General features: G+C 41.5%; 2 protein-coding genes across 3 annotated transcripts; both read left to right on the forward strand.

The window, feature by feature from the left end:
- The first annotated feature begins 748 nt into the window (after positions 1-748).
- Positions 749-14,993, forward strand: bnipl (BCL2 interacting protein like). 2 transcript variants are annotated; one of them, XM_042422703.1, is made up of 10 exons: positions 749-911; positions 4,816-4,896; positions 6,199-6,251; positions 6,703-6,957; positions 7,039-7,236; positions 9,196-9,298; positions 9,500-9,631; positions 9,871-9,957; positions 12,222-12,320; positions 13,439-14,993. In XM_042422703.1, the coding sequence occupies exons 1-10, from the start codon at positions 883-885 to the stop codon at positions 13,461-13,463; spliced, it is 1,062 nt and encodes a 353-aa protein (XP_042278637.1). In that variant the 5' UTR covers positions 749-882; the 3' UTR covers positions 13,464-14,993. The 2 variants fall into 2 exon arrangements, with proteins under 2 accessions (XP_042278637.1, XP_042278638.1); XM_042422704.1 differs by lacking the exon at positions 749-911 and adding an exon at positions 2,039-2,872.
- A 2,736-nt stretch (positions 14,994-17,729) lies between these two features.
- Positions 17,730-22,097, forward strand: LOC121905802 (thioredoxin-interacting protein-like). Its single transcript, XM_042424323.1, has 8 exons — positions 17,730-17,806; positions 18,064-18,321; positions 19,148-19,223; positions 19,314-19,461; positions 19,917-20,129; positions 20,242-20,388; positions 20,557-20,886; positions 21,565-22,097. The coding sequence occupies exons 2-8, from the start codon at positions 18,069-18,071 to the stop codon at positions 21,610-21,612; spliced, it is 1,215 nt and encodes a 404-aa protein (XP_042280257.1). The 5' UTR covers positions 17,730-17,806; positions 18,064-18,068; the 3' UTR covers positions 21,613-22,097.
- The last annotated feature ends 2,447 nt before the right edge of the window (positions 22,098-24,544 follow it).

Genomic DNA, 24,544 nt, shown 5'->3' on the forward strand with positions numbered 1-24,544 from the left:
TTCAGCAGATTTATCCAACAGTTGATTTTGGGTAAATTATGACTCAATAATATCAAATGTTGATGAAACATTTTGGCTTCTACGTAAAAAATTGAGATACAGAGTCAAATGTTTGACCTTATAATTAAAATTGAAGAGAAACTCTTAAATTTTTGAGTTTTTAGAGGAAAATTCTGAGCTATGAAATATCATGAAACACTGAGTCAAACCTCTCAGATATTAAATAAAATATAAGTTTAAGTAACATGTTTGACTTTAAGTTAACATTCTGAAATATTAAATAAAAGTATAGATTTAAAGTCCTAATTCTGAGATGCTGAGTGCAAACTTTGACCTTTTGAGACATTAAATTAACTTTTAAAGTTGATATCTTGAGATATTAAATCCATAGTTTTAGTCAGAATTATGATGTAAAAAGTTCAACATTGGATTTTAAGTCAGTTTAACATATGAGCCACTGAGTAATTTCTTTATTTTTTAAGAAGTTGTGACTTTTGTTAAACTCTTCATGTGTTAAAGTGGTGGGCATTTGGACCCAGAGGACACCCAGCTCTTTTCCTGCTTTAAATAGCCTCAGCAGCTGATTGGTTAATATTAATAAAGTCAGAGTGAAGCTGATCCGCTGCTTCACCTGTCTGCACAGACCAGGTGAGTTTTGACCAATGACGCGGCTCAGAAATGCAGCCGAACCTGTCGGGCAGAGAGAGAGAGAGAGAGAGTGAGGCGGGCGAGTCCCATCGACTCAGAGTGGGAACTCCCACAGAGAGAGGAGGAAGGAGGAAGATGAAGCTGTGACATCGACACACACACACACACACACACACCGACGTCCAGCAGCTCACACATGCTGGTCAGAACACGCCGTGACATCACTCTGACATCATGAGCTCCCCCACCGAGCACACGGACAGGTACGTTAAATATTTAAAACTCTGTGTGTGTGTGTGTGTATATATGTATATGTGTGTGTGTGTGTGTGTGTGTACTGGTTTCCTGAAAAACTCTCAGAAAGGGGAAGTTGTTTTTTTTTGCAGTTTTCTGCTGCTGAAACTCGTTCCTCCAGACGGTCAGTGAAGGGGTCTCTGGTGTGTTCACTGTTCGATGTTTCAGTGTTTTCTGATCAGCAGGAAGTGATGTCAGCTGACCTCCTGTCTGCTGTGGCTCCTCAGGTGTGTCCAGGTGTTCATGATGTGGTTTTAAAGCTGGTAGATTTTTCCTCTTTAAACAAACATTTAACTAAAACCAGGAAAACGTTCAGAACCTCCGCTCCGATTCTCAGATTTCATTGACCTTCTCGGTTCCTCGTGGTTCTTGTCAGACAGGAAACTGTTTCAGTGACTCAATTTAAGATGAGATTGAAGACTCAAGTCCTCATCTCTGATGCTGTTCCACCTGGAACAAACTCAAGAACCCTGGATGTTATTCCAGCATTCATGAAACCTCTTCAAGTACCCTGGAGAACCCCTGAGACCCTTCCAAGAACCCTGGAGTCTTTTCAGGCACTCATGAACCTCCTTATTCACTCCAGGAAACACTTCAGGCAGTACTGGAACTTGTTCAAGAACATTTGGAACCTCCTATAAAAAAGGAACTTCCAAAAGAAACCTAAAACCTCCTCAAGCACCCCTGAGCCCCTCCGAAGAACCCTGGAATCTTCCTCAAACAAGGATCCTCATTGAGCCCCTGGAGCTGCCTAAAAACCCTTTAACTTCCAGGACGAACCCTAGACCTGGAACCTCTTCAAGAACTCACAGAATCTGCTTAAACCTTCACAGTCACACCTGGAACCTCCTCAGGTAATTCTGGAACAACTTAATCAAGCCTAGAGTCCCTATCAAGAACCTTGGAAACTCTTCAAACACCTAAACCCCTCTAAACAATCCTGGATCCCCTTCAAGTATTCCTAGAACCTTCTCAAGTACTCTTGCAACCTCGTCAACAACTAAGGTATCATTTTAAGAATCCTGGAACACCTGTTCCAGGATTGAAACTCTTCAAACCCCACTAGAACTGCCACAAGCACCCCTGGAACCTTAATGGGAACCAGTGTGCTACTTAAAGAGCCCTAAAACCTCCTCACACATTCCTAGAACCTCTTTAAGAACACCTATACAACCCTGGAACGCCCTCAAGCACACTTGGGACCTCCTCAGCTACCTTTTGAACCTCTTCAAGCACTCCTAGAACTTTCTTAAGTACTCTTGGAAGCTCAACAACATCCAAAGCTCCGTCTCAGGAATCCTGAAAGCTTCTTGCACATTTGTAGAACCTCTTAAAGAACACGTAAACCCCTCTAAAGAACCCTGGAACGCCCTCAAGCACTCCTGCAGTTGAATCGAGCAGCAGTGAAGCGTCCTCTTTAACAAACTCTTTAAAGAACACCTAGAACCCTCCTTCAAGAACCCTTGATTCTGTCAGTGAAGCATCACCTGAACAGAGAGAACACACAGCTGTGCTGAGTGATTCCCATCAGAATACTAATAACTAAAACAACTGGATGTTTCAGTTCTAGTTTTTCCCAGCTGGACCCTGAAGGCAGCACAGAGGAAACATAAACCCCTCACCTGAAGAGGATGTGAACCAGATCACCTTCACCTGTGACCTCACACACAAACACAGAGGTACGCAGGTGTGGTTACCTGAGTGGGTGTGTCACAGCGTCTCAACCTTCTGCTTCAGTAACAACAAACAGAGGAACAATAGAGCCCCGCCCTCCCTCACCTGCAGCAGGTGTGTCTGAGAACAGTCAGATCAGAGCGGAGAAGCAGTCAGTCAGGTTTGTTCAGTCTCATCTGAATCGGATTTTATTGGAACAACGAGCTGCCGGCTGGACCGACCGCATGCCGAACTGAGGAGAGTTACCTGCTGACAGGTGAGTCACCTGACTGCATCCTTCTGTTCAACAGGAAAACCAGGAACCTTTCTGAAAATTATAGAAAGGTTGAATGGAGTCTGGTTTCAGTGAGAGAAAGCAGGAATTCAGTGGTTTGTGTGTGTGTGTTCAGTATTAATGCTGTTGTGGGGACTCATCAGTTTCTACAGTCATTGTGAGGACTCACTGGTCCCCATAATGTTAAATATATATTTATTATTATTGTTAGTCTTTATTAAACAGGAACTATTCACAATAAACATTAATCTAAAAGTGAAGAGATGGTTTATGCCAGATTTAGCTATTAGCTCATTTCCTGGGCAGGTACAAGCAGAACAATCATCAAACACTAAAAACATCATTTACATGCAACACCATTAAATAGTCTCTATCACACTAACAACTATACAAACAACAACATATAAATACCAGCACATTCATCCAGTACAACTATACAATTACAACTCATATCAATTAAAAAAACACTGAATCACAGTCAGATTAATGTTGACATGACTCAGGATGAAAGTCTGAGCACGTTTTAAGCTCAGCTGGAAGCAGATTCCAGTGTTTGATGGTTGTGTTCTGCTCTGGTCTGAGTTTAGAGCAGATCCAGATGTGAGGTTTTGCTCTCCAGTGGTGGAGAATTATCTTAAATACCAATCAAACCTCTGAAAACAGATTTTCAGAATTTAGGAGGTTGGTTTTGGACAATATATTACAATGATGATTTAATAATTCACCCATAAAAAAACTTTTAAGGCTTCTTTAAAAAGAATCCCAGTCTTACTGGTCCGAGACCAGCAGGATGCACAATAATGAAGGTGTGAAAAAATCATAGCATGCAAAAATGTTTCGATGCTTGTATTGTTAACGAGTTCCTAATATGTCTGAAGTTAATGTTACATTTCAACTTTTTAATGTCCTAAATATTTAACCTCATTAATGTTTTTAATTATTTGTCCATTAATACGAAGCTGTGGAAGAAACTTAATGAAGCGTTAATGAGAGTAGACGACTGTGTCATCAGCGTACATCTGAATCTGAATGGTTTTAATTAAAGTGTAGGATTATAAACAGGCGTGTGTGTGTGTGCGTGTGTGTGTGTGTGTGTATGTGTGCGTGTGTGTGTGTGTGTGTGTGTGCGTGTGTGTGTGTGTGTGTGTGTGTATGTGTGCGTGTTTGTGTGTGTGTGTGAAGATGATGAAGATGAAACTGTGGGCAGTTAAATGATGATTTCAGGTTCAGCAGTGAAGCGATTTGCTGCAATAATTTACAAGTTGATTCAAAGAAAATTAATTGTTGAATATTTGCGGCTTCCAGCTTCTCGTGATTTGATGTTTTTCTCACATATGACAGTAAACTCAGTGTTTTTGGACGATGCTAAATTATAACAAGCATTTAGAAAGCGAAGCATGTTCAGGAGCGCAGTTCTGTTTACAGCTTCACCACTACAATACCAACATTCCTGCACATGCTCAGTAGCGTCTTACACAGAACTACTCTCCAGAGACTGAGAACGTGATGCTGTTATTAGTCTTTGGAGCCGTTTCTAAACAAACTAACGTGACCAAACTCTTCCTGATGAAGGATCACGTGACCCACTGGTGTGTTTTTAATCAGATATATCAGCTTTGATACAAACATGATACTTGTTAATAGATCAGTTCAATGTTGGTTTGGATCATACATTCATATATTACAGGTAGGACACATGCATACAGTCATGTATGTGCTGCATCGTTGAGTGGAAACCAAAGAGTTTTACTCTCTTATATTTGTGTATCGAGACGTTTAAACAAAGAACCTGAACTTGATCCAAACATGAGATTTGTTGACAAGAAGAAAAATATAGAAAATCAGCAGAATGATCCTTTAAGTTGGTTTTTTTTAGAGCGATCTGAAGTCTGTCATCTTTAACTGTGTGTGTTTTGTCCCCGCAGGGCTCCTGTAGAGGCCTCGAACCCCCCCAACATCCAGGACATGGAGCTGAGAGAGGAGTGGCAGGACGACGGCTTCCCCAGGTCAGCGCTCAACTTCCACCTGATTATACAGAAAATAATTTCAACCTGTGAAACATTTCAGGTTTGAATCGAACTTTATCACCTGGATGAAGATGTTCACCTGAAAACTAACAAACAAAAACACACAAACACTAAACCAACAAGCTGTAAACAGCTCATAAATCAAAGAAGAAGAAGAGATGAATATTTGTGGATTAAATGTGTTAATAGTTGAATTAGTGCTTCGACTTCAGATGTGAGTTTGTTCAACAGCAGCTCAGATTTAAAGCAGCGTGTTTGTTCAGCTTATCTCCGTTTCTGTCGCTGGAAGGTGAAAAACCTGCGTCAACATTTACAAACAGTTTCCTGAATCTTTCTGCAGATTCACAGAAACATTCGTCTTATTGCCACATCAGCTGCTTGAACCAATCAGAGCAGGTTTCTGTAAACTGTCACTTCCTGTTGGAGGTTCTTCAGCTTCATCGACTCTTCACACTGATGTTTGCTTTCAGAAGCTCTTCAACCAAAACATTCAATGTTTTTACCTGCATTTATATACATTTCTATTAATTTGGTAAATTATGATATGATTTCATAATCATGGAAATATAAACGCTGTTATAAACACACAAACTCTCTAAAAACATGTTTATTTCCTGATGTTATGATGCATCGTGTCGTATTTGCAGCTTTACTGAAAACAGTTCAGTCAGTTGTAGCATCTGATCTGTAAATAAAAACAAAGGATGAGAGGACTTTGTGTTTTTTATGACTTGTTCATCATCAGTGACGTACAGCAGCAGAGCTTCGCTGCCTTCATGACAAAACGAGAAACTTTTCTTGTTTTAACAGAATCTTTTTAGCTTCATAAGACAGTTTCAGCTGTAATAACAGACTTTTCTCCTTATTATTAAATGATTCTATTTTAACAAGAAACTTTGCAAATCTTTAACATTTGGAAGTTTCTTGTTATAACAACTTATGTTTGTTTTAATGAGATGTGCTTATTGTGTGATATAAACAGATAAAGTGATGTTTTATTACAAGTTTTCATGTTAAAAACAACTTGTTAATAAAATAACTACATCACATTTTCGGGGATTCAAATCCTACAACTTAAACACTAGTAAATAAGAATAAACATCTAAACATAATGTTGTTACAAGAAACGTTTCTTGTTCAAACAGAATCATTTAGTATCTGGTGATATTTAGTCGTTATAACAGACTGAACAGTCTTTAGTTGTCAGTGAGTTCAGTGTGAATCTTTTCACACGTGAACCTTCAGCGTTTGACGTCTTGGTTTTATGTTTCCTGGTCGCAGGCCGCTCCCAGAGGATTCTGGGAGTCCGGAGGAGGCAGAGACGGCGTCAGCAGGTGAGCAGAAGAACAAATTTAACAAAAAGATGAAGCTCAAATATTAAATAACATTATTAAATATTAAAAGATATTTTTAAAGCGGCTCAGTGTTGAGATGAAGAAGCAGTTTACAAATAATCCAATAATCATTATTGCATAAAAATATTAATTTTCTTTTCTGTAAATGAATTTTCGTCCGTCAGAGTTTCAGGTTCTGAGATTATTTGGATTATTTGAGGAGTTTAGAAGTCACAAAATCTTATTATTTTGTGAGAAAAGTTTTTTTCTTGAAATATTTGAACTTCATTCTTTTCTTTCCTGAAAAAGTTTCACATAGAAATAAAATAAATGTAAAATTATGATTTTAGAGTTCAGAAGCGATTAGTTGGATAAATGAAACGCACAAGTTTTTTTCTTGGTGCTATTAAAGGACTAAAGTGACTCTGCTTGTCTTGCCCCACCCCCTCAGCCCCGCCCACCACCCTCGCCCTATCAGGTACCGTTGGGGGCGGGGCCAAGAAGCGGCTGGTGGCCCCAGCTCTCAGCCTGACGCTGAGCGGCAAAGATTCTCACGACCCGAGCAACGACGGCTTCTCTGCCGCAGCGCTGTCGGCAACGCCGGACGAGATGTTGTCGCTCGACATCAACCTGGAGGCGCTGGAGACGCCGTCTGACAGCGAGACAGGAACGCTGCCGGACAGCACGCACGACCTCGAGTGGGAGGGTGAGACAGACAGACAGACAGACACACACAGACAGACAGACTGACAGACAGATATCAGCTGATCTCTGACCTCTGTGACAGATGACCTTCCTCGGATGGCGAGGGGCGGGGCCCGGGGCGTGGCCAGGAGCCCGGTGGAGCAGTCAGAGATGGGTCTGATGGAGCTGGACCAGGTGGACAACGAGGGGCGCCGCTGGAGGAAGTTCTGCATCTCCGGACATGAATATCTCGTCAACATGAGCGTCCTGGAACCCTACCTGCAGGTCCTGTCACACGGAGGTCAGAGGTCACACTCACCTGAGAAAATATACTGACCTGCAAGTCCTGTCACACAGAGGTCAAAGGTCACACTCACCTGAAACCCAAACAGCTGACAGTCATGTGACAGTGTTACATGCTCTAATAATAATAGTAATTTAATGTCTATGAAGACGCAGCTGTTAAAGGTGTTACAGTGTTACAGGTGACGAGGCTGTTAAAGGTGTTACAGTGTTACAGGTGACGAGGCTGTTAAAGGTGTTACAGTGTTACAGGTGACGCGGCTGTTAAAGGTGTTACAGTGTTACAGGTGACACAGCTGTTAAAGGTGTTACAGTGTTACAGGTGACGCGGCTGTTAAAGGTGTTACAGTGTTACAGGTGATGAGGCTGTTAAAGGTGTTACAGTGTTACAGGTGATGAGGCTGTTAAAGGTGTTAGAGTGTTACAGGTGACGAGGCTGTTAAAGGTGTTACAGTGTTACAGGTGATGAGGCTGTTAAAGGTGTTACAGTGTTACAGGTGACGAGGCTGTTAAAGGTGTTACAGTGTTACAGGTGACACGGCTGTTAAAGGTGTTACAGTGTTACAGGTGACGCGGCTGTTAAAGGTGTTACAGTGTTACAGGTGACGCGGCTGTTAAAGGTGTTACAGTGTTACAGGTGACGAGGCTGTTAAAGGTGTTACAGTGTTACAGGTGACGCGGCTGTTAAAGGTGTTACAGTGTTACAGGTGACGAGGCTGTTAAAGCTGTTACAGTGTTACAGGTGACGAGGCTGTTAAAGGTGTTACAGTGTTACAGGTGACGCGGCTGTTAAAGGTGTTACAGTGTTACAGGTGACGAGGCTGTTAAAGGTGTTACAGTGTTACAGGTGATGAGGCTGTTAAAGGTGTTACAGTGTTACAGGTGACGAGGCTGTTAAAGCTGTTACAGTGTTACAGGTGACGAGGCTGTTAAAGGTGTTACAGTGTTACAGGTGACGCGGCTGTTAAAGGTGTTACAGTGTTACAGGTGACGAGGCTGTTAAAGGTGTTACAGTGTTACAGGTGACGCAGCTGTTAAAGGTGTTACAGGTGACGAGGCTGTTAAAGGTGTTACAGTGTTACAGGTGACGAGGCTGTTAAAGGTGTTACAGTGTTACAGGTGACGCGGCTGTTAAAGGTGTTACAGTGTTACAGGTGACGAGGCTGTTAAAGGTGTTACAGTGTTACAGGTGACGCGGCTGTTAAAGGTGTTACAGTGTTACAGGTGACGAGGCTGTTAAAGGTGTTACAGTGTTACAGGTGACGAGGCTGTTAAAGGTGTTACAGTGTTACAGGTGACGAGGCTGTTAAAGGTGTTACAGTGTTACAGGTGACGCGGCTGTTAAAGGTGTTACAGTGTTACAGGTGACGCGGCTGTTAAAGGTGTTAGAGTGTTACAGGTGACGAGGCTGTTAAAGGTGTTACAGTGTTACAGGTGACGAGGCTGTTAAAGGTGTTACAGTGTTACAGGTGACGAGGCTGTTAAAGGTGTTACAGTGTTACAGGTGACGAGGCTGTTAAAGGTGTTACAGTGTTACAGGTGATGAGGCTGTTAAAGGTGTTACAGTGTTACAGGTGACGCGGCTGTTAAAGGTGTTACAGTGTTACAGGTGACGAGGCTGTTAAAGGTGTTACAGTGTTACAGGTGACGCAGCTGTTAAAGGTGTTACAGGTGACGAGGCTGTTAAAGGTGTTACAGTGTTACAGGTGACGAGGCTGTTAAAGGTGTTACAGTGTTACAGGTGACGCGGCTGTTAAAGGTGTTACAGTGTTACAGGTGACGAGGCTGTTAAAGGTGTTACAGTGTTACAGGTGACGCGGCTGTTAAAGGTGTTAGAGTCAGTTTTCTGTGCTGTAGTTTGTCATGTGACTATATCGGATGTTACAGGTGTTGTTCAATTTACAGCACCATGTGACTCCTCTATGTGTGTGTGTGTGTCTGATTGGTTGGTTGGTAGGTTACTATGGAGACGGGATGAACGCAATCATCCTGTTTACGTCCTGCTACCTGCCGGAGAACACAGTGGAGGACTACGAGTACGTCATGGACAACCTGTTCAGGTGAGCTTGACTCATTTTGATGGAAGCAAAATCACAGCGACAGAGTTTGTGACTATAAATACCTCTGTGTGTGTGTGTGTGTGTGTGTGTGTGTGTGTGTGTGTGTGTGTGTGTGTGTGTATGTATGTGTATGTGTGTGTGTGTGTGTGTGTGTGTGTGTGTATGTGTGTATGTGTGTGTGTATGTGTGTGTTGACTGCAGGTACATCGTGGGGACGTTAGATCTGATGGTCTCGGAGAACTACCTGCTGGTCTACATGTGTGCCATGGCTCCCAGAAACAAGCTGCCAGCCATCAAATGGCTCCACCAGTGCTACACCTCCATTGACAGGAGGTACGCCAGGTTCAGTCACCAGGACAGCGCAGCGGGGCGGAGCTATCACTGTCCTCACACACTCTTTACTCCTGACGTTTGTGTTGTTTCTTTAAATATCCTGAACAGCTTCAGCTGTACTTCCTGTAACACTGCAGAAGACATTAAACACTTTTCTTTTTAAGAAATGTTAAAAAGAAAAAAAAAAGCTTGTTTCCATGACGACAGAGGTGATATTCATGTCACCTGTCTGTCTCCAGGCTGAAGAAGGACCTGAAGGGGCTGCTGGTCGTCCATCCAGCCTGGTACATCAAAGCTCTCATCACTGTGGTCAAACCCTTCATCAGGTCTGCAACACACACACACACACACACACACACACACACACACACACACACACACACACACCTTTATTCAGGTAACCATAGCAACAGCACTGATGCTTCTGTGAACTAAGTGGTGAAACTAACGCTGGGTTGGAGGAAGATTTAAACACAGCAGACCTTTGTTCCTCTGGTCAGTGAGACTTCAGGTGACAATAATGGACAGAAAGTCATCCATCAATCACCATAGCAACATAGCATAACACCCTAGTGACACCCATGTAACCACATAGCAGACACTTTTATGACACCGAATCATCCGCAGCTCTCGAGCAACCACCGAATAAAACTGTAGACTGTGCCGTAGCGACTACTAGGCAACCACCTGAAAGATCACTAGCAACGGCAAACACCCTAGCAACCACCTAGCAACACTCAGGCAAACAGAGTATCACAGCAACCACAGAGCAACCACTTCACAATGCCATAGCGACCCCCAGGAATGCCTTAGTAACCACCTACCACTTAGCAACCACTGTGAACAGCTAAGTAACCACGTAACCATTCCAGACATACAGTGCTGCTTGAAAGTTTGTGAACCCTTTAGAATTTGCTCTATTTCTACATAAATATGACCTAAAACATGATCAGATTTCCACCCAAGTCCTTAAACTAGATAACGAGACATCAGTTAAACAAATGAGACAAATATTTTACACTTGTCCATTTATTCATTGAGGAAAATGATCCAATGTTACGTATTTGTGTGTGGCAAAAGTATGTGAACCCCTAAGATTATCATTTCATTTGAAGGGGAAATTAGAGTCGGGTGTTTCAATCAATGGGATGACAATCCAGTGTGAGTCTGGGAGGCCCTGCCTTATTTAAAGAAGAGAAATCTGGATCTTCACTGTCAAACTCTGAGCTTCACAACACAGGTTTGTGGAAGTGTGTCATGGCTTAAACAAAGGAGATTTCTGAGGACCTTAAAAGAAGAGTTGTTGATGCTCACCGGGCTGGAAAAGGTTACAAAACCATTTCTGAAGAGTTTGGACTCCAACAGTCGACTGTCAGGCAGATCATGTACAAATTGAGGACATTCAACACCATTGTTACCCTCCCCAGGAGTGGTCGAACAACAAAAATTACACCAAGAGCAGGTGTGTAATAGTCCAGGAGGCCCCAACGGACCCCAGGGTAACATCTAGGAAACTAAAGGTCTCTCTTGCAGTGGCTACAGTCCATGTTAATGAGTCCACCATCAGGAGAACATTGAACATCAATGGTGTTCATGGCAGAGTTGCAAGGAGAAACCCACTACTCTCCAAACAGAACTTTGCTGCCGTCTACGGTTCACTCAAGACCACGTGGAGCCAGAAGGTGATTAGAACAATGTTCTGTGGATGGATGAGACCAAAATCGAACTTTTCGGCTTGAATGAGAAGCGTTATGTTTGGTCATGAGCAAACACTGCATTCCAGCGTAAGAACCTGAACCCATCTGTGAAACATGGTGGTGGTAGTATCATGGTTTGGGCTGCTTTGCTGCCTCTGAACCAGGACAGCTTGCAATCATTGATGGAGCTGTGAGTTCTGAGTCGTACCAGCAAATTCTACAGGAAAATGTCAAGATATCCGTCTGTGAACTGAAGCTCAACAGAAAGTGGGTCATGCAGTAAGACAACAACCCTAAACACACCAGTCGTTCTACCAAAGAATAGTTAAAGCAGAAGAAAGTTAATGTTTTGGAACGGCCAAATCAAAGTCCTGACCTTAATCCTAAAGAAATGCTGTGGAAGGACCTGAAGCAGGCAGTTCATACAAAGACGCCCACCAGCATCCCTGAGTTGAGACTGTTCTGTGAGGAGGAACGGGCTGATGTGCAGAGCTGATAAACAGTTACTGGAAACGTTTGGTTGAAGTTATTGCTGCAAAAGGAGGTCACACCAGTTACTGAAAGCAAGGCTTCACATACTATTGCCTCCCACAAATATGTAACATTGGTTAACTTTCCTCAATAAATAAATGGAAAAAGATGAAAAAAAAGATATTTTTTTGTCTCGTTTGTTTAATTGGGTTCACTTTGTCTAGTTTTAGGACTTGTGTAAATATCTGATCACGTTTTAGGTCATATTCATGCAGAAATACAGACAATTCTAAAGGGTTCACAAACTTTCAAGCAGCGATGTACATAACAAGCCATGTTCAGAGATGTTCTATTGACTTTCTGTTGACCTATATTGACCTTTGACCTATGTTGACCTTTGACCTTTGACCTGTTATCCACAGTGAGAAGTTCAGCAGGAAGATTCGGTTCATCCAGAGTCTGCAGGAGCTCTCTCAGTTCATCCCCACAGACCGGCTGCAGATCCCCGACTCCATCCGACAGTAAGAACCCGGAATATACCGACTCTAACCCGACTCTACTGAGGTTCTACTGACTCTACTGAGGTTCTACTGACTCTAACCTGACTCTACTGAAGTTCTACTGACTCTACTGAGGTTTTACTGACTCTACTGAGGTTCTACTGACTCTAACCCGACTCTACTGAGGTTCTACTGACTCTAACCTGACTCTACTGAGGTTGTACTGACTCTACTGAGGTTCTACTGACTCTAACCTGACTCTACTGAGGTTCTACAGACTCTAACCCAACTTTACTGAGGTTCTACTGTCTCTACTGAGCTTCTACTGACTCTAAACCGACTCTACTGAGGTTGTACTGTCTCTACTGAGGTTCTACTGACTCTAAACCGACTCTATTGAGGTTCTACTGACTCTACTGAGGTTCTACTGACTCTAACCCAACTTTACTGAGGTTCTACTGTCTCTACTGAGGTTCTACTGAATCTAACCGGACTCTACTGAGGTTTTACTGTCTCTACTGAGGTTCTGCTGACTCTACTGAGATTCTACTGACTCTAACCAGACTCTACTGAGGTTCTACTGTCTCTACTGAGGTTCTACTGACTCTACTGAGGTTCTACTGACTCTAACCCAACTTTACTGAGGTTCTACTGTCTCTACTGAGGTTCTACTGAATCTAACCGGACTCTACTGAGGTTTTACTGTCTCTACTGAGGTTCTGCTGACTCTACTGAGATTCTACTGACTCTAACCCAACTTTACTGAGGTTCTACTGTCTCTACTGAGGTTCTACTGACTCTAACTTGACTCTACTGAGGTTTTACCGAGGTTCTACTGTCTCTACTGACTCTACTGAAGTTTTACTGACACTACCGACTCTACTGAGGTGCTACTGACTCTGCTGGGGTTCTACTGAGGATATACTGACTCTACTGAGGTGCTACTGAGGTTCTACTGACTCTACTGAGGTTCTACTGACACCACTGAGGTTCTACTGACTCTACTGGGGTTCTTCTGAGGTTCTACTGAGGTTCTACTCTCTCTAGTGTTGTTCTCTTTAAACTGCTGATATTTGGTTTAAATAACTGATGAACTCTCGCTCTCTCTGTCTCTCTACTTCCTGTCTGACTTTGTGCAGGTTTGATGAGAAGCTGAACAGATGACGGACGCAGAGGTAGACAGACTGGTTGGATCCCAAAGGTCAAAGGTCATCAGGAGCCCCTCAGCCTGCTGACCTTTGACCTCCCACCTGTGCAGAAACACAGAGACTCTGAGTTCATTTATAGGAAGTTACAGAGCTCATCTCGTCTTGCTGTTCACATGTGATCTGTGATCTGGATCATTGTGTTCAGGTCTCAGTAGGTGTAACATCTGTACAGAAATCCAGCTGACTCCGCCTCTTCCTGTCAACTCAAATTGGCCTTCAGACTAAAAGGAAAGGAAAAACAAGCAGCGTCACTATGTGTAGAAATAAAAGCATCAGTCAAGTTATCCGTTAGTAAACTGATAGAAAATTAATTTGTTTGATCAAAACCTCTTCTGTCCTCTGGAGTCAGTTCCTCTAATGTCTCAGGTTTAATATCTTTGGACTGTTGATCAGACACATCCAAAGAGATGTTTATTGTTTTATGAGATAAATCTGTAAGTTATAACAAGTTCATTTTGTGAAAAAACCAGAACGTTTTGTGATAAAACGAAATAAAGTGATGTATTGTTACAGCAAGAAAAGCTTTTTGTAAAATCAGAATATTTTGGTATCCAGTAATTACATGAAGAATATTATACGTATAATATGTTACAATCTCATAAAGTTCTCATGTTATAATGAGATAGTAAAAGAAAGTAAAGAGTAAATATAGTGAAGACAACAAGAATGAATTAATATCAGGTGTTCATGCAAAGACCTGAGATCATCATCCAGGTACAGATCAGATCACATGTTGACACCAGGTGAGATGCACCTCGACAAACCTGATCACCTGCGACGTCTCTGCTGCCACAAACTGCTTCCATCATCAGTCAGGTGTATCAGCTGTCAGGTGACACAGCAGAGATTATTAATGATGTAAACACAAATCAGTGTGTTAATCCTTTCAATCAGCTGCTGGAGGAGGAAGTCTGTCAGTTTGATCACAGCAGCACCTGGTGGACATGAGAGGAACTGCACGTAAATGAGGCGGCTGCTGATTGGTCCACAGTAACAACACGTTTACCTGTCGCACAAACCCGTCATAAAAGCTTTGATCAAATGTTTTATTAAATTAAATACTTTTATTGTTATGGTTTTTAATATTTTACTGCATAAAAGCACAAAGTGTTTTTATCTTTCTTTCATCACCAAACACTGAAGAGATGTCAGAACTTCTTCTACTCTGAGTCATAACTCATCAGATCTGAGCACACAGACATGAAACACATATTGACATCATTCAGTGTGACCTTCATTATCAATATATATATCACAAACCTCCATAAATCCACTTAGAAACCAGAGAAAAAAGAGGCTGAAGAACCTGAGAATCATCATGTTTAAGTCAGAATCACAGTGATCAGCAACACTTCACTGCTTTGGTCCAAACGGAGGAAATAAACTTCAACCTGAGACCGGAGAGAGTGAAGGTTTTTAATAAGGTGATTTTTGATGTTTATTCTTTATTTTTTCATGTGGTGAAACATAAATAAAAATGTACAGGAAAGTAGAGACTGGTGTGATGGTGTTTTAACTCCTCCAGTGTTGTGTTTGTTAGTTATGTTATTTATGTGTTTTATTGTTCCCAAAACAGTCAAATCTAAGGATGACAAGTCAAAAGTATTGGTGTAAATGTGCAAAAGAAATACTCTTTACTGAAGTAATACTGCTAATACCACAATGTAAAAAATCTGGTCCTGCATTTAATATTGTCAACTACATTAACTTAAAATATCCAGAGTAAAAATACTTGTTTTGCAGATAATCAGACTGTGATTATATTAAATTTAATTGGGAACATTATTAATACTGATGCATCAATGCACAAGCAACCTGATTTATTATCCTAAAGCTAACATGCTAGCAGCTCAGTCAGGCTAATATCAGCAGCATAATGCTAGCATGTTGGTGTTCAGCAGGTATAATGTTTACCATGTTCACTGTGTTAGCATTACTGTGATAGCATGATAACATTTGCTAATTGGTTTAATAATCAATAATTTTATCAGATGGTGGTGTTGGATGAAAAGTCGGAGGATCAAAGTTGTTATAATTCATCCTGAGGGGAAACATGAATGTGTGAAACTAATTTAAACTAAATGCATCCAGTAGATGTTGAGATGTTTCAGTGGTCACAGACCTGCTGCAGGTCTGATCATCACATTTTTAGACTCAGTAACTTTTGTTCAAAATGTTAAACAGCAGATTGTTTCTGTGTGTGTGTCTGAAAGCAGCTCAGGTCTGCCAGCTCCTCTTCTGTCCAGCAGGGGGCGCTCTGCCCCCACAGCTGGGTCTCAGACTGAGGTCCTGCAGGGGCCCCCAGAGGGCTGCAGGTCTCTGGAAGTTTACCAGAGGGGGGACCTCGACTCTGAATGTTCAACAGGCTACAAACATCTTTACACAAATCATCTCTGTCAGCAGCTTCTCACATGTGAATATTTGTTGGTTTTCCAGGTTTCCATGGAGATAAACTCAACATCTTTGTGTTTGTTGCTCAGCAAAAAACAATTCATCTGAATATGTTCAGTTGGGCTTCAGGGAACAATGATCAACATTTTACATACTGATCAATAAATGGATTATTAAAGACAGTGATGACCGAGCTGCCCTTCAGTTTAATAAAACACAACTTTACAACAGATGAGCTCAATAGAAACTAAAACTATTAAAAGTCTTCAACCAGAGTTGCTCTTCAGGACCAACAGATGGAGGAAACCTGCTCAGTTACCTGAATGCAGTGATGGACAGTAACTGAGTACATTTACTCAAGTACTGTACTAAAGTACAGTTTTGAAGTACTTGTACTTTACTTGAGTATTTCCATGTGATGCTACTTTCTACATTTCAGAGGGAAATATTGTACTTTCTACTCCACTACATTTATTTGACAGCTTTAGTTACTTTTCAGATGAAGATTTGACACAATGGATAATATAACAAGCTTTTAAAATACAACACATTGTTAAAGATGAAACCAGTGGTTTCCAACCTTTTTTAGCTTTTGACGTCTTACAAAAACAGAGGAGGACAAAGTTTGTTTACTTTGTCTTAAATGTCTTAAACTGCTGTAAGTACAAGTCATGGACAGACAGCGTGTCGCTAACAGGGATTTTGAAGAACAACGATCAAACCAGCATCTGCAGCTGAGCAGCTAATTAGCATCTAGCTGCTAACTGACGTTAGCGGTGAATGTTTGTTATCATCAAGTTTTGATGATGTGGACAGAGGCTGTTTCATTCACTGTTTAAAAGAGGAAGGTTTCATGCCTCATATTGCAATAACTGAGCATTGAATATTTTATATATTTTATTTTATTTAATTTAAACATTGGACATCTTAAATGTTGTTTTCATTTAAGACCATGGGCAAAAGTTCCTTGCTGTTTCTGGCTGTTACAGAATAAATGGAAAACAAAGTTTTATTTGTCTCCCTTTTTTTTTCGCTGATGCTAATAATGATCTGATCCGTGACTCAAATCCGTGATACGATGTGAGTGAGATGTGAGTTTTGTGTTCATGTTAACACCCCTAGTGTTAACATGTCAGCTTTGTAGACTATATTTTGTATGTCGTGCACATAGATCAGAGTGTGTAAGTCATGTATTTGATACGTGCATTAATACTTTCTGATGTGAACCTTCACTTTTAGATCTGTGAATCTTTCTAGTATTCAGCACTGATCTGTTCCTGTATCACATTATAAGCTTTGTGCTACTTTATATATTTCTGTATAATAAGAAAATACACAGGAAACACGTTTAAATCATGTGATATCTTGTCTGTTTTTAATGAGAACATACATTTGTTGTCACAATAGAACAATACTATAAATTTTAATTTCACTTTGTTGGTAAAATGACACATCTGAACCAGTCCATGGCTTTGTTTAGAGACATTATGTAGATGCTAAATGTCTTAAAGAAGCAGTCTTTACACCACTCAAGCAAATTGTTTTATTGGCATATGAAATTGCCCCCCCACCCCTCCGATTTCATCAGATGGGACACTGATATAGTTTGATGTGGTTTGTTGTAAGAGTCCATGTTGGTTTTCCTCCTCAGCAGCCACTGATATAAACAAACAGATATTAATAAGTCTGGCGGTTTATTGATATTATTGATGGTTTCTGTCAGTAATTCTGTTTCTGTTCTGTCTCCTATTCATAGCCCGCCATCTGCAGGCCCCGCCCCCCCATGCCACAGGAGCTGTCCACGCGCCCTCTCTGCGCTCTGATTGGCTACACTCGGCGTCCACGCGCTGGACACATGCCGCTCGGTGAGCGAGTAACGGGACACCGGGACACCGGGATTCCCCTCCGGTATAAAACTGACCCCAACGTGTCTGCAGACACAGATGAGACTTTACAACCTACGTTTCATCTCACTGCTTTACTTTGATTTTTCTTAATATTTGATCGATATTTTATCTGATTTCATTGAATGTGACTAAATTATTTTAATATAATCCAAATTTAATTCATTTATTATAATTTTATATTTCATCTAATTGAGTTTTACAGTAATTTATCTTAATTTCGTCCTATAATTTAATATTAACATCACATTAACATCACAGTGAACATGGTTCTGTCTGCGGCCAACAAGCTGAAAGTGTTCCAGCTGCAGCTGTCGGACTCCGGCAGGTCCTTCTACAGCAGCGGGGACAAACTGTCCGGCACCGTGCAGCTGGAGGCGGCTCATCCCTGCAGGCTGGCCGGCCTCAGGGTCACCGCCGCCGGCTGCGCCCACGTGCAGCACCGCAAGAACCGCAGCCAGGAGGTGGAGTACCTGAAGTATGAGGAGGAGCTGCGGCTGGAGGAGCTGCTGGAGAAAGGTATTGATCAACAATCGATACATGCAGATACGCTTATCAGTGTTTGTTCACAGTGGATGAGTTTCATTCATAGTTATTATGATATATATAATCATTTTAGTTGTGAGATTGATGTACTTAAGTACAATTTTAAGGCGTTTTTATTCATTCATTCATCTAAATAACTGATGAAAACGAGCCTTTTGCTAATTCTTCATGTTAATAAATGAACATTTGTTCCTGTCAAAACACTCAGAATAAATAAATAAACACAGAATGACTTCATAATCTCTAACAAGAAAAAAAAATACATTCACAGTATCAACATACAACAATCTGACATATGGACAAATAAAGCCTGTTATGTTTATATGGACATTTATTGATCTTATTCAGTATCTGTTTTTCACATATAGAAGGATATTTATGTACATATGTTATAATAAAATGTGTAGTATATGCCTACATAAAACTATTTGTTATGTTTTGATGATAACCCCATTAACATACACGAGGGGGGCAAAATAGTATATAACACTCCAGTACACCAGCAGCACCTCCCAGTATGACCTCAATAATAAACATCAAGTAGAATTATCACCTTTCTGACATTGTCAACAACAACTGAAAATGTAGAAGCTTCATAAAAGTAGAATTATATATATATATATATATATATATATGTATATGTACAGACAGTAAATGGTATATATAAGTATGCATTTTAAAGGAGGAAGGGGGGGAAACAGTAGAAATGAAAGAAGCTTCTCTGTCAGTTGGAACTTGTGGAGTTGAACGTCTGCCGCTGCCTTGCTCATTAACCGTCTCCTCTCCGCTCTGTGCTCAGACTCGGACGGCTGCTTCCTGCTTCCACCTGGAAAAACCTTCAGCTTCCAGTTCGGCTTCGAGCTGCCGCCCCCCGGGTAAGAGTCTGATCAATTACAGTGATCTGATGAAGCTGATCGGCGATTGATCACAGCAGCTGATTGCGTCCTGTTGTCTTGTGCTCTCAGGCGTCTCGTGTCGTCCTATAAGGGGAAGTTCGGGTACATCCGTTACTACGTGCGGGCGGAGCTGGACAGGCCTTCCCAGCATGCTTTGCACTGTGAGCGGGAGTTTGAGGTGGAGGAGCCGCTGGACGTCAACCGACCTGAGCTGCTGGTACGAAACACAACTAACAGCAACTGTTGAACTAAAGTTAGACAAACGCTGGTTTCACTTCATTTCTGACGGAGCTGGAAGCAGCGTTACATCACTGCAGTGTCGCAACACTGCAGCTGCAACGGTTCGTCCATTAGTCAATCAACAGGAAATGAATCGACTGAATAATAGATTCAAAATGAACTGCTTCCAGCTTCCAACATGTATCCCATAATTATCTTTGGGTTTTGGACCAAACAAGACATTTTAAGATAATCTCGTTAATGACGGCTCGGGGAACATTTTACTGACATTCAACGAACCACATGAATAATCAATTAATCAAGAAAATTATTGGAAGATTAATCAATAATGAAAATAATTGTTATGATGTGACAAAACACTGAGGATTGTCAGAGAAGCAATGAACTGATAAACACGTCTCAGCTGACTAACAGGTGACTTCCCTCCTTCAGGCTCCGGCTGCGTCCTCCAAACAGAAGAAGGTCACCTGCATGTTCATCCCCGACGGTCAGGTGTCCATCAGTGCTAAGATCGACAGGAAGGGATTCTGCGAGGGTGAAGACATCAACATCAACGCCAAGTTCGAGAACACGTGTTCACGCATCGTGGTGCCGAAGGCCGCCATCATCGCCAAGCACACGTACCTCGCCGACGGACACACCAAGGTGACGCACACACAGACACGTTTCTGTCAGAGGAGAAGAAGAAGAAGTCGCTCTGTGGAGCGTAAAAAACACCTGAAAACTGACCTGACGTCTGTCTTTTATTTTGTTAAAGGTGTTGAATCAGAAACTGGCGGCGGTTCGAGGGAATCACATCATCTCTGGGATGTGTGACATGTGGCAGGGGAAGACCATCAGAGTCCCCAGACTGAAGCCGTCTCTGATGGGCTGTGACATCATCAAGGTGGACTACGCCCTCAAGGTGAGTCGTGGTCGATGACATCAAGAGACAGAGTGACAGTAGATTTCTTCTCTGCAGATCCAGTTGAAATAAAGCATAGAATAGAATAAATAATAAATAGAATTAGATGAGATAATAAAAGCTAAGATGAGTAGAGATCAGATGTTAAGCGTCTCTTCCTCTCTGCAGATCTACCTGCACATCCCGGGCAGCGAGAAGCTGGTCCTGGAGCTGCCTCTGGTCATCGGTACCATCCCGTTCAGCGGCGTCGGCAGCAGAACCAGTAGCATGAGCAGCCAGGCCGGATCCCTGAGCAGCCAGGGCGGATCCATGAGCAGCTGGTCCTCCTTCCCCTCGGCCCCCCCCAGCTACAGCAACATCCACAGAGACCTCCGAGTAGACGGCCCCCGCACGCCGCTGCTCCACGACTACGACGACGGCGAGGACGACGATGATGACGGGGGGCTCTTCATGAGAGCGCCTGAGCTGTACTACCCTCCTCCCCCCGCCTACAGCGAGGTGAGACGAAGATGAGATGAAATAAAATGAGATAAAACAAGAAAATATGAGACGCAAAACATGAGATGAGGCAACACGAAATAAAATAAAATGAGATGAGTAAGATGAGATAAAGTCAGATTTAATAAGAGAAGATGAGGTAAGTAGCGAAGGGATGAGATAAAACGACATGGATGAGATTAGAGATTAGAGACAACCTAAAATGAGAAGATGAGATTTTTAAAAAATGAGATAAAAATGAAATGAGATAAATTAAAAAAAATGAGATATAAAATAAAGAAGAGGAGATGAAATGAGACTAAATAAAATGAGAGGATAAAATATAAAAATGAGATGAGATAATGAAATAAAATGAGATAATATGAGATGATATTAGATGAAATAAAACATGATGAGAGAGATTAAATGAATTAAGTGGAGAATAGATAAAATAAAATTAGATCGAATGAGATGAGATAAAAATAAGATATAAGCTAGAATGAGAAAACGAGATAAAATTAGAGTTGGTCAGATACAATTATATGAGAAAAGATGACATGAGATACTTTGGGATAGATAAAGTGAAATATGAAGAGATATTAGAGATGAGATCAAATGAGATCCAGTTAAATATGATAATATACGAGGAGATGAGATGAGATAGTTTTGTCTAATCATCTTCTGTCTCGCTGCCTTCAGGTTGACGAGGACGCCGTTAACGCTCCTCCGGCTGTTCAGGTCTTCTGAGGACGTCATGAAGACGAGGACGCTAATGCAGACGAGACGAGGACAACTTCCTGTCCGACTTCCTGTCCAACATCAGTCCTCTGTCCAGTCTTTAGTAACTGACCCAGACTGCCCCCCCCCCTCCAGAGCTCGTTTGACATGTCACTCACTCATCATCAGCTCAGGGGCGTTGAGTTTATTAACAACGACTCAGCAGTTTATTGACGATGACTCAGCAGTTTATTGACGATGACTCAGCAGTTTATTGGTGATGACTCAGCAGTTTATATACGATGACTTTTTTTTGGCACTTTGTTTTGTAGATAAAAATGTTTTGTTGTTTTTGGGAAAAGTTTCAGATGTGTGTTGTTACTTAGTCGAATGTTCTGATTGGTTGCTTTTTTTTTTACTTTTTGGAGTTTCAGGAAGTTACACCTGTATATTTATTTTGTAAATATGAGAAGATTTCTATTTTTTTATTCAAACAATAAATCAGTTTAATATGATTCACGTTTTCAGTCATTCATTCATTCATGTTTTCATTGTTGGCTCTGTAGACGGCAGCGTTAGAAATATCTCAATGATGAGTCAGTAAGTAAGTAAGTAAAGTTTATTTAATATATAGCACCTTTGACAGAGCAGTCACAAAGTGCTTCATAAGAATACAGTTGTTAAAGAAATAAAACCATAAAATAGTACAAATAAGATACAATAAAAGAAATAAACAATAAAACATAAGCAGCAACAGACCTTAAAAACACACAGAATACAACACTAGAGACCGCAGGTTGTGTTTCTACAGGAAGAACGCTCTAACATGTCAGAGCAACAACTTCAAAGATCACCTTTTGTTTTTGGTCAAGAGTGAGGGACAACCAGTAAGCACTGGTCAGAAGAACGCAGTGACCTACTGAGTCTGCAGCAGCGATCTGGACCATCTGTAGACGTCCAGGGACGAGGCAGCTGAAGGCAGCTGAAAAAGGAACTGCAGTAGTCCGGCCAAGATTATATAAAAGCATGAATGATCATCTCCGGCTCAGGTTGTGATATAACAAACCTGAGTTTGGCAATGTTTCTTAAATGGAGGAAATATGAGCGGGTTGAAGATTTGATATGTTGATTGAAGTGCAGCCAGATGAAATAAAACACAGAGGTTTCTAAAATTAGACTGTACAGCAGAAAGGGACCCAGTACACTAAGCAACACTGGAAGCTTTGCTGTCTGATGCAATGATAAGAATCTCAGTCTTATCTGTGTTCAGCTGTAAAATGTTGTGAACCATCCAGTCCTTCATGGCAGTCAGACAGTTTATCAGTCTTATCAGGTTTAAAAGAGACATACAGCTGAATGTCATCAGCATACTGTTACATTTTCTAATAATATGACTTATGGGAAACATATACAGAGCAAATAATATAGGAGCCAAGACAGAACCCTGAGGCACACCACAGGAAAGAGCAACAATTTCAGACATGTAGGGACCAAGTGACAGAAAAACTCCTATTTGAAAGACATGAGAACCAGTCCAGGACTCTCCCAGAGACACCCACCTGCTGTCTAAGACTTCCAGTCATTATTCTGTAATCGACAGTGTCAAAAGCTGCACTAAGATCCAGCAGCAACAAAACAGAACATTCACCCTCATCAGAAGACATCATTAAGTCATTGGAGACTCTGAGAAGAGCAGTTTCAGTGGAAACGCTTCTGATGGAAACTAGACTGGAATTTATCTAAAATGTTGTGTGTAGTCAGACAACAGTGAGCTGTTTGGCAACAACTTTCTCTAAAACATTAAGATAAAAGGCAGCTTAGATATTGGCCTGTAGTTTTTAGGAAGGGATGGATCACGGTTAGTTTTTTCAGAAGAGGCTGAACAACTGCATGTTTAAAACCAGCTGGGACACAACCAGAATGCATGGAGCTATTTATAATAGAGACCAGGCATGGACCAATAGACCAGGGTACATTTTAAAGCATAAATGTTGGTCAAATATCTGCAGGGCTGGAGGAAGGTTTCAGACTGCCCACCAGATCAGTGATGTCTGGCAGGGACATAGGAAGAGTAGAGGAGAAGATGATGCTCGCGCTGAAATCTCTAAACTTATACAATCCTTATTGGAAAAACACATCACATCAGGAGGTGCAGGAGTGATAATGCTGTTGATGGTATAAAACAGGACTTTAGGGTTGTGTTTACTGGAGGATAATAAGTTGGCAAAGTAGGAGGCCTTCGCATCTTTCACCATGTTGTTGAACTCAGTTAAAAGGGTCTTTGCAGTAAAGATGGTTCACATGGAGCTTGGTGGTTTCCACAACCGCTCTGCCCTCCTTTAACCAGAGGGATGAAAGGACGGAGGGAACATATCTCATTTTACTAGGAGCCACTTTATCCAAAATGGTGGAGCAATGTTTGTTAAAGGAGAGGACCAGACGAGTAACGTCAGCATGAGAAGACGACACTGCGATGGCTCAAAAGTTTTGCAGGCTAGCGCTGGAAACTGTGGCCTGAGATGAAATCAGAGAAGAAGAAGGAGGTTTTGGGGGAAATGTGTGAGGTGTAAACAGTCATGTGGAATTATTAGATGGATTTACTTTAAATTAGTTTCACACATTCATGTTCCCCTCAGCATTAATAATTATAATGGTTTATGAGCAAATACCTGCAAAACTAATGATATTCCCATCAGCCTCAGCTGCACTTTGTGTTCACTGCTAATTAGCCAGTGTTAGCATGCTAACATGGTAGATATGTTAGCCTTTAGCTCATAGCACCGCTGTGACTGCAGTGATGTGTAAGAACTAGATTTTTAGGTGCTGTTATGCAGATTTTGGCTCCTGCTGGATCAGTCTGACTCCTCCATGTTGTTTTGCGAGATCATTTGTTATTTTGGTGTAAAACAAATGAAGGGATCTTCTATTGGTCGGTATGAACCTTTAATTAGCAACAGTTGTT

The sequence above is a fragment of the Thunnus maccoyii genome, chromosome 10, assembly GCF_910596095.1.
Source record: "Thunnus maccoyii chromosome 10, fThuMac1.1, whole genome shotgun sequence".
Lineage (NCBI taxonomy): Eukaryota > Metazoa > Chordata > Actinopteri > Scombriformes > Scombridae > Thunnus > Thunnus maccoyii.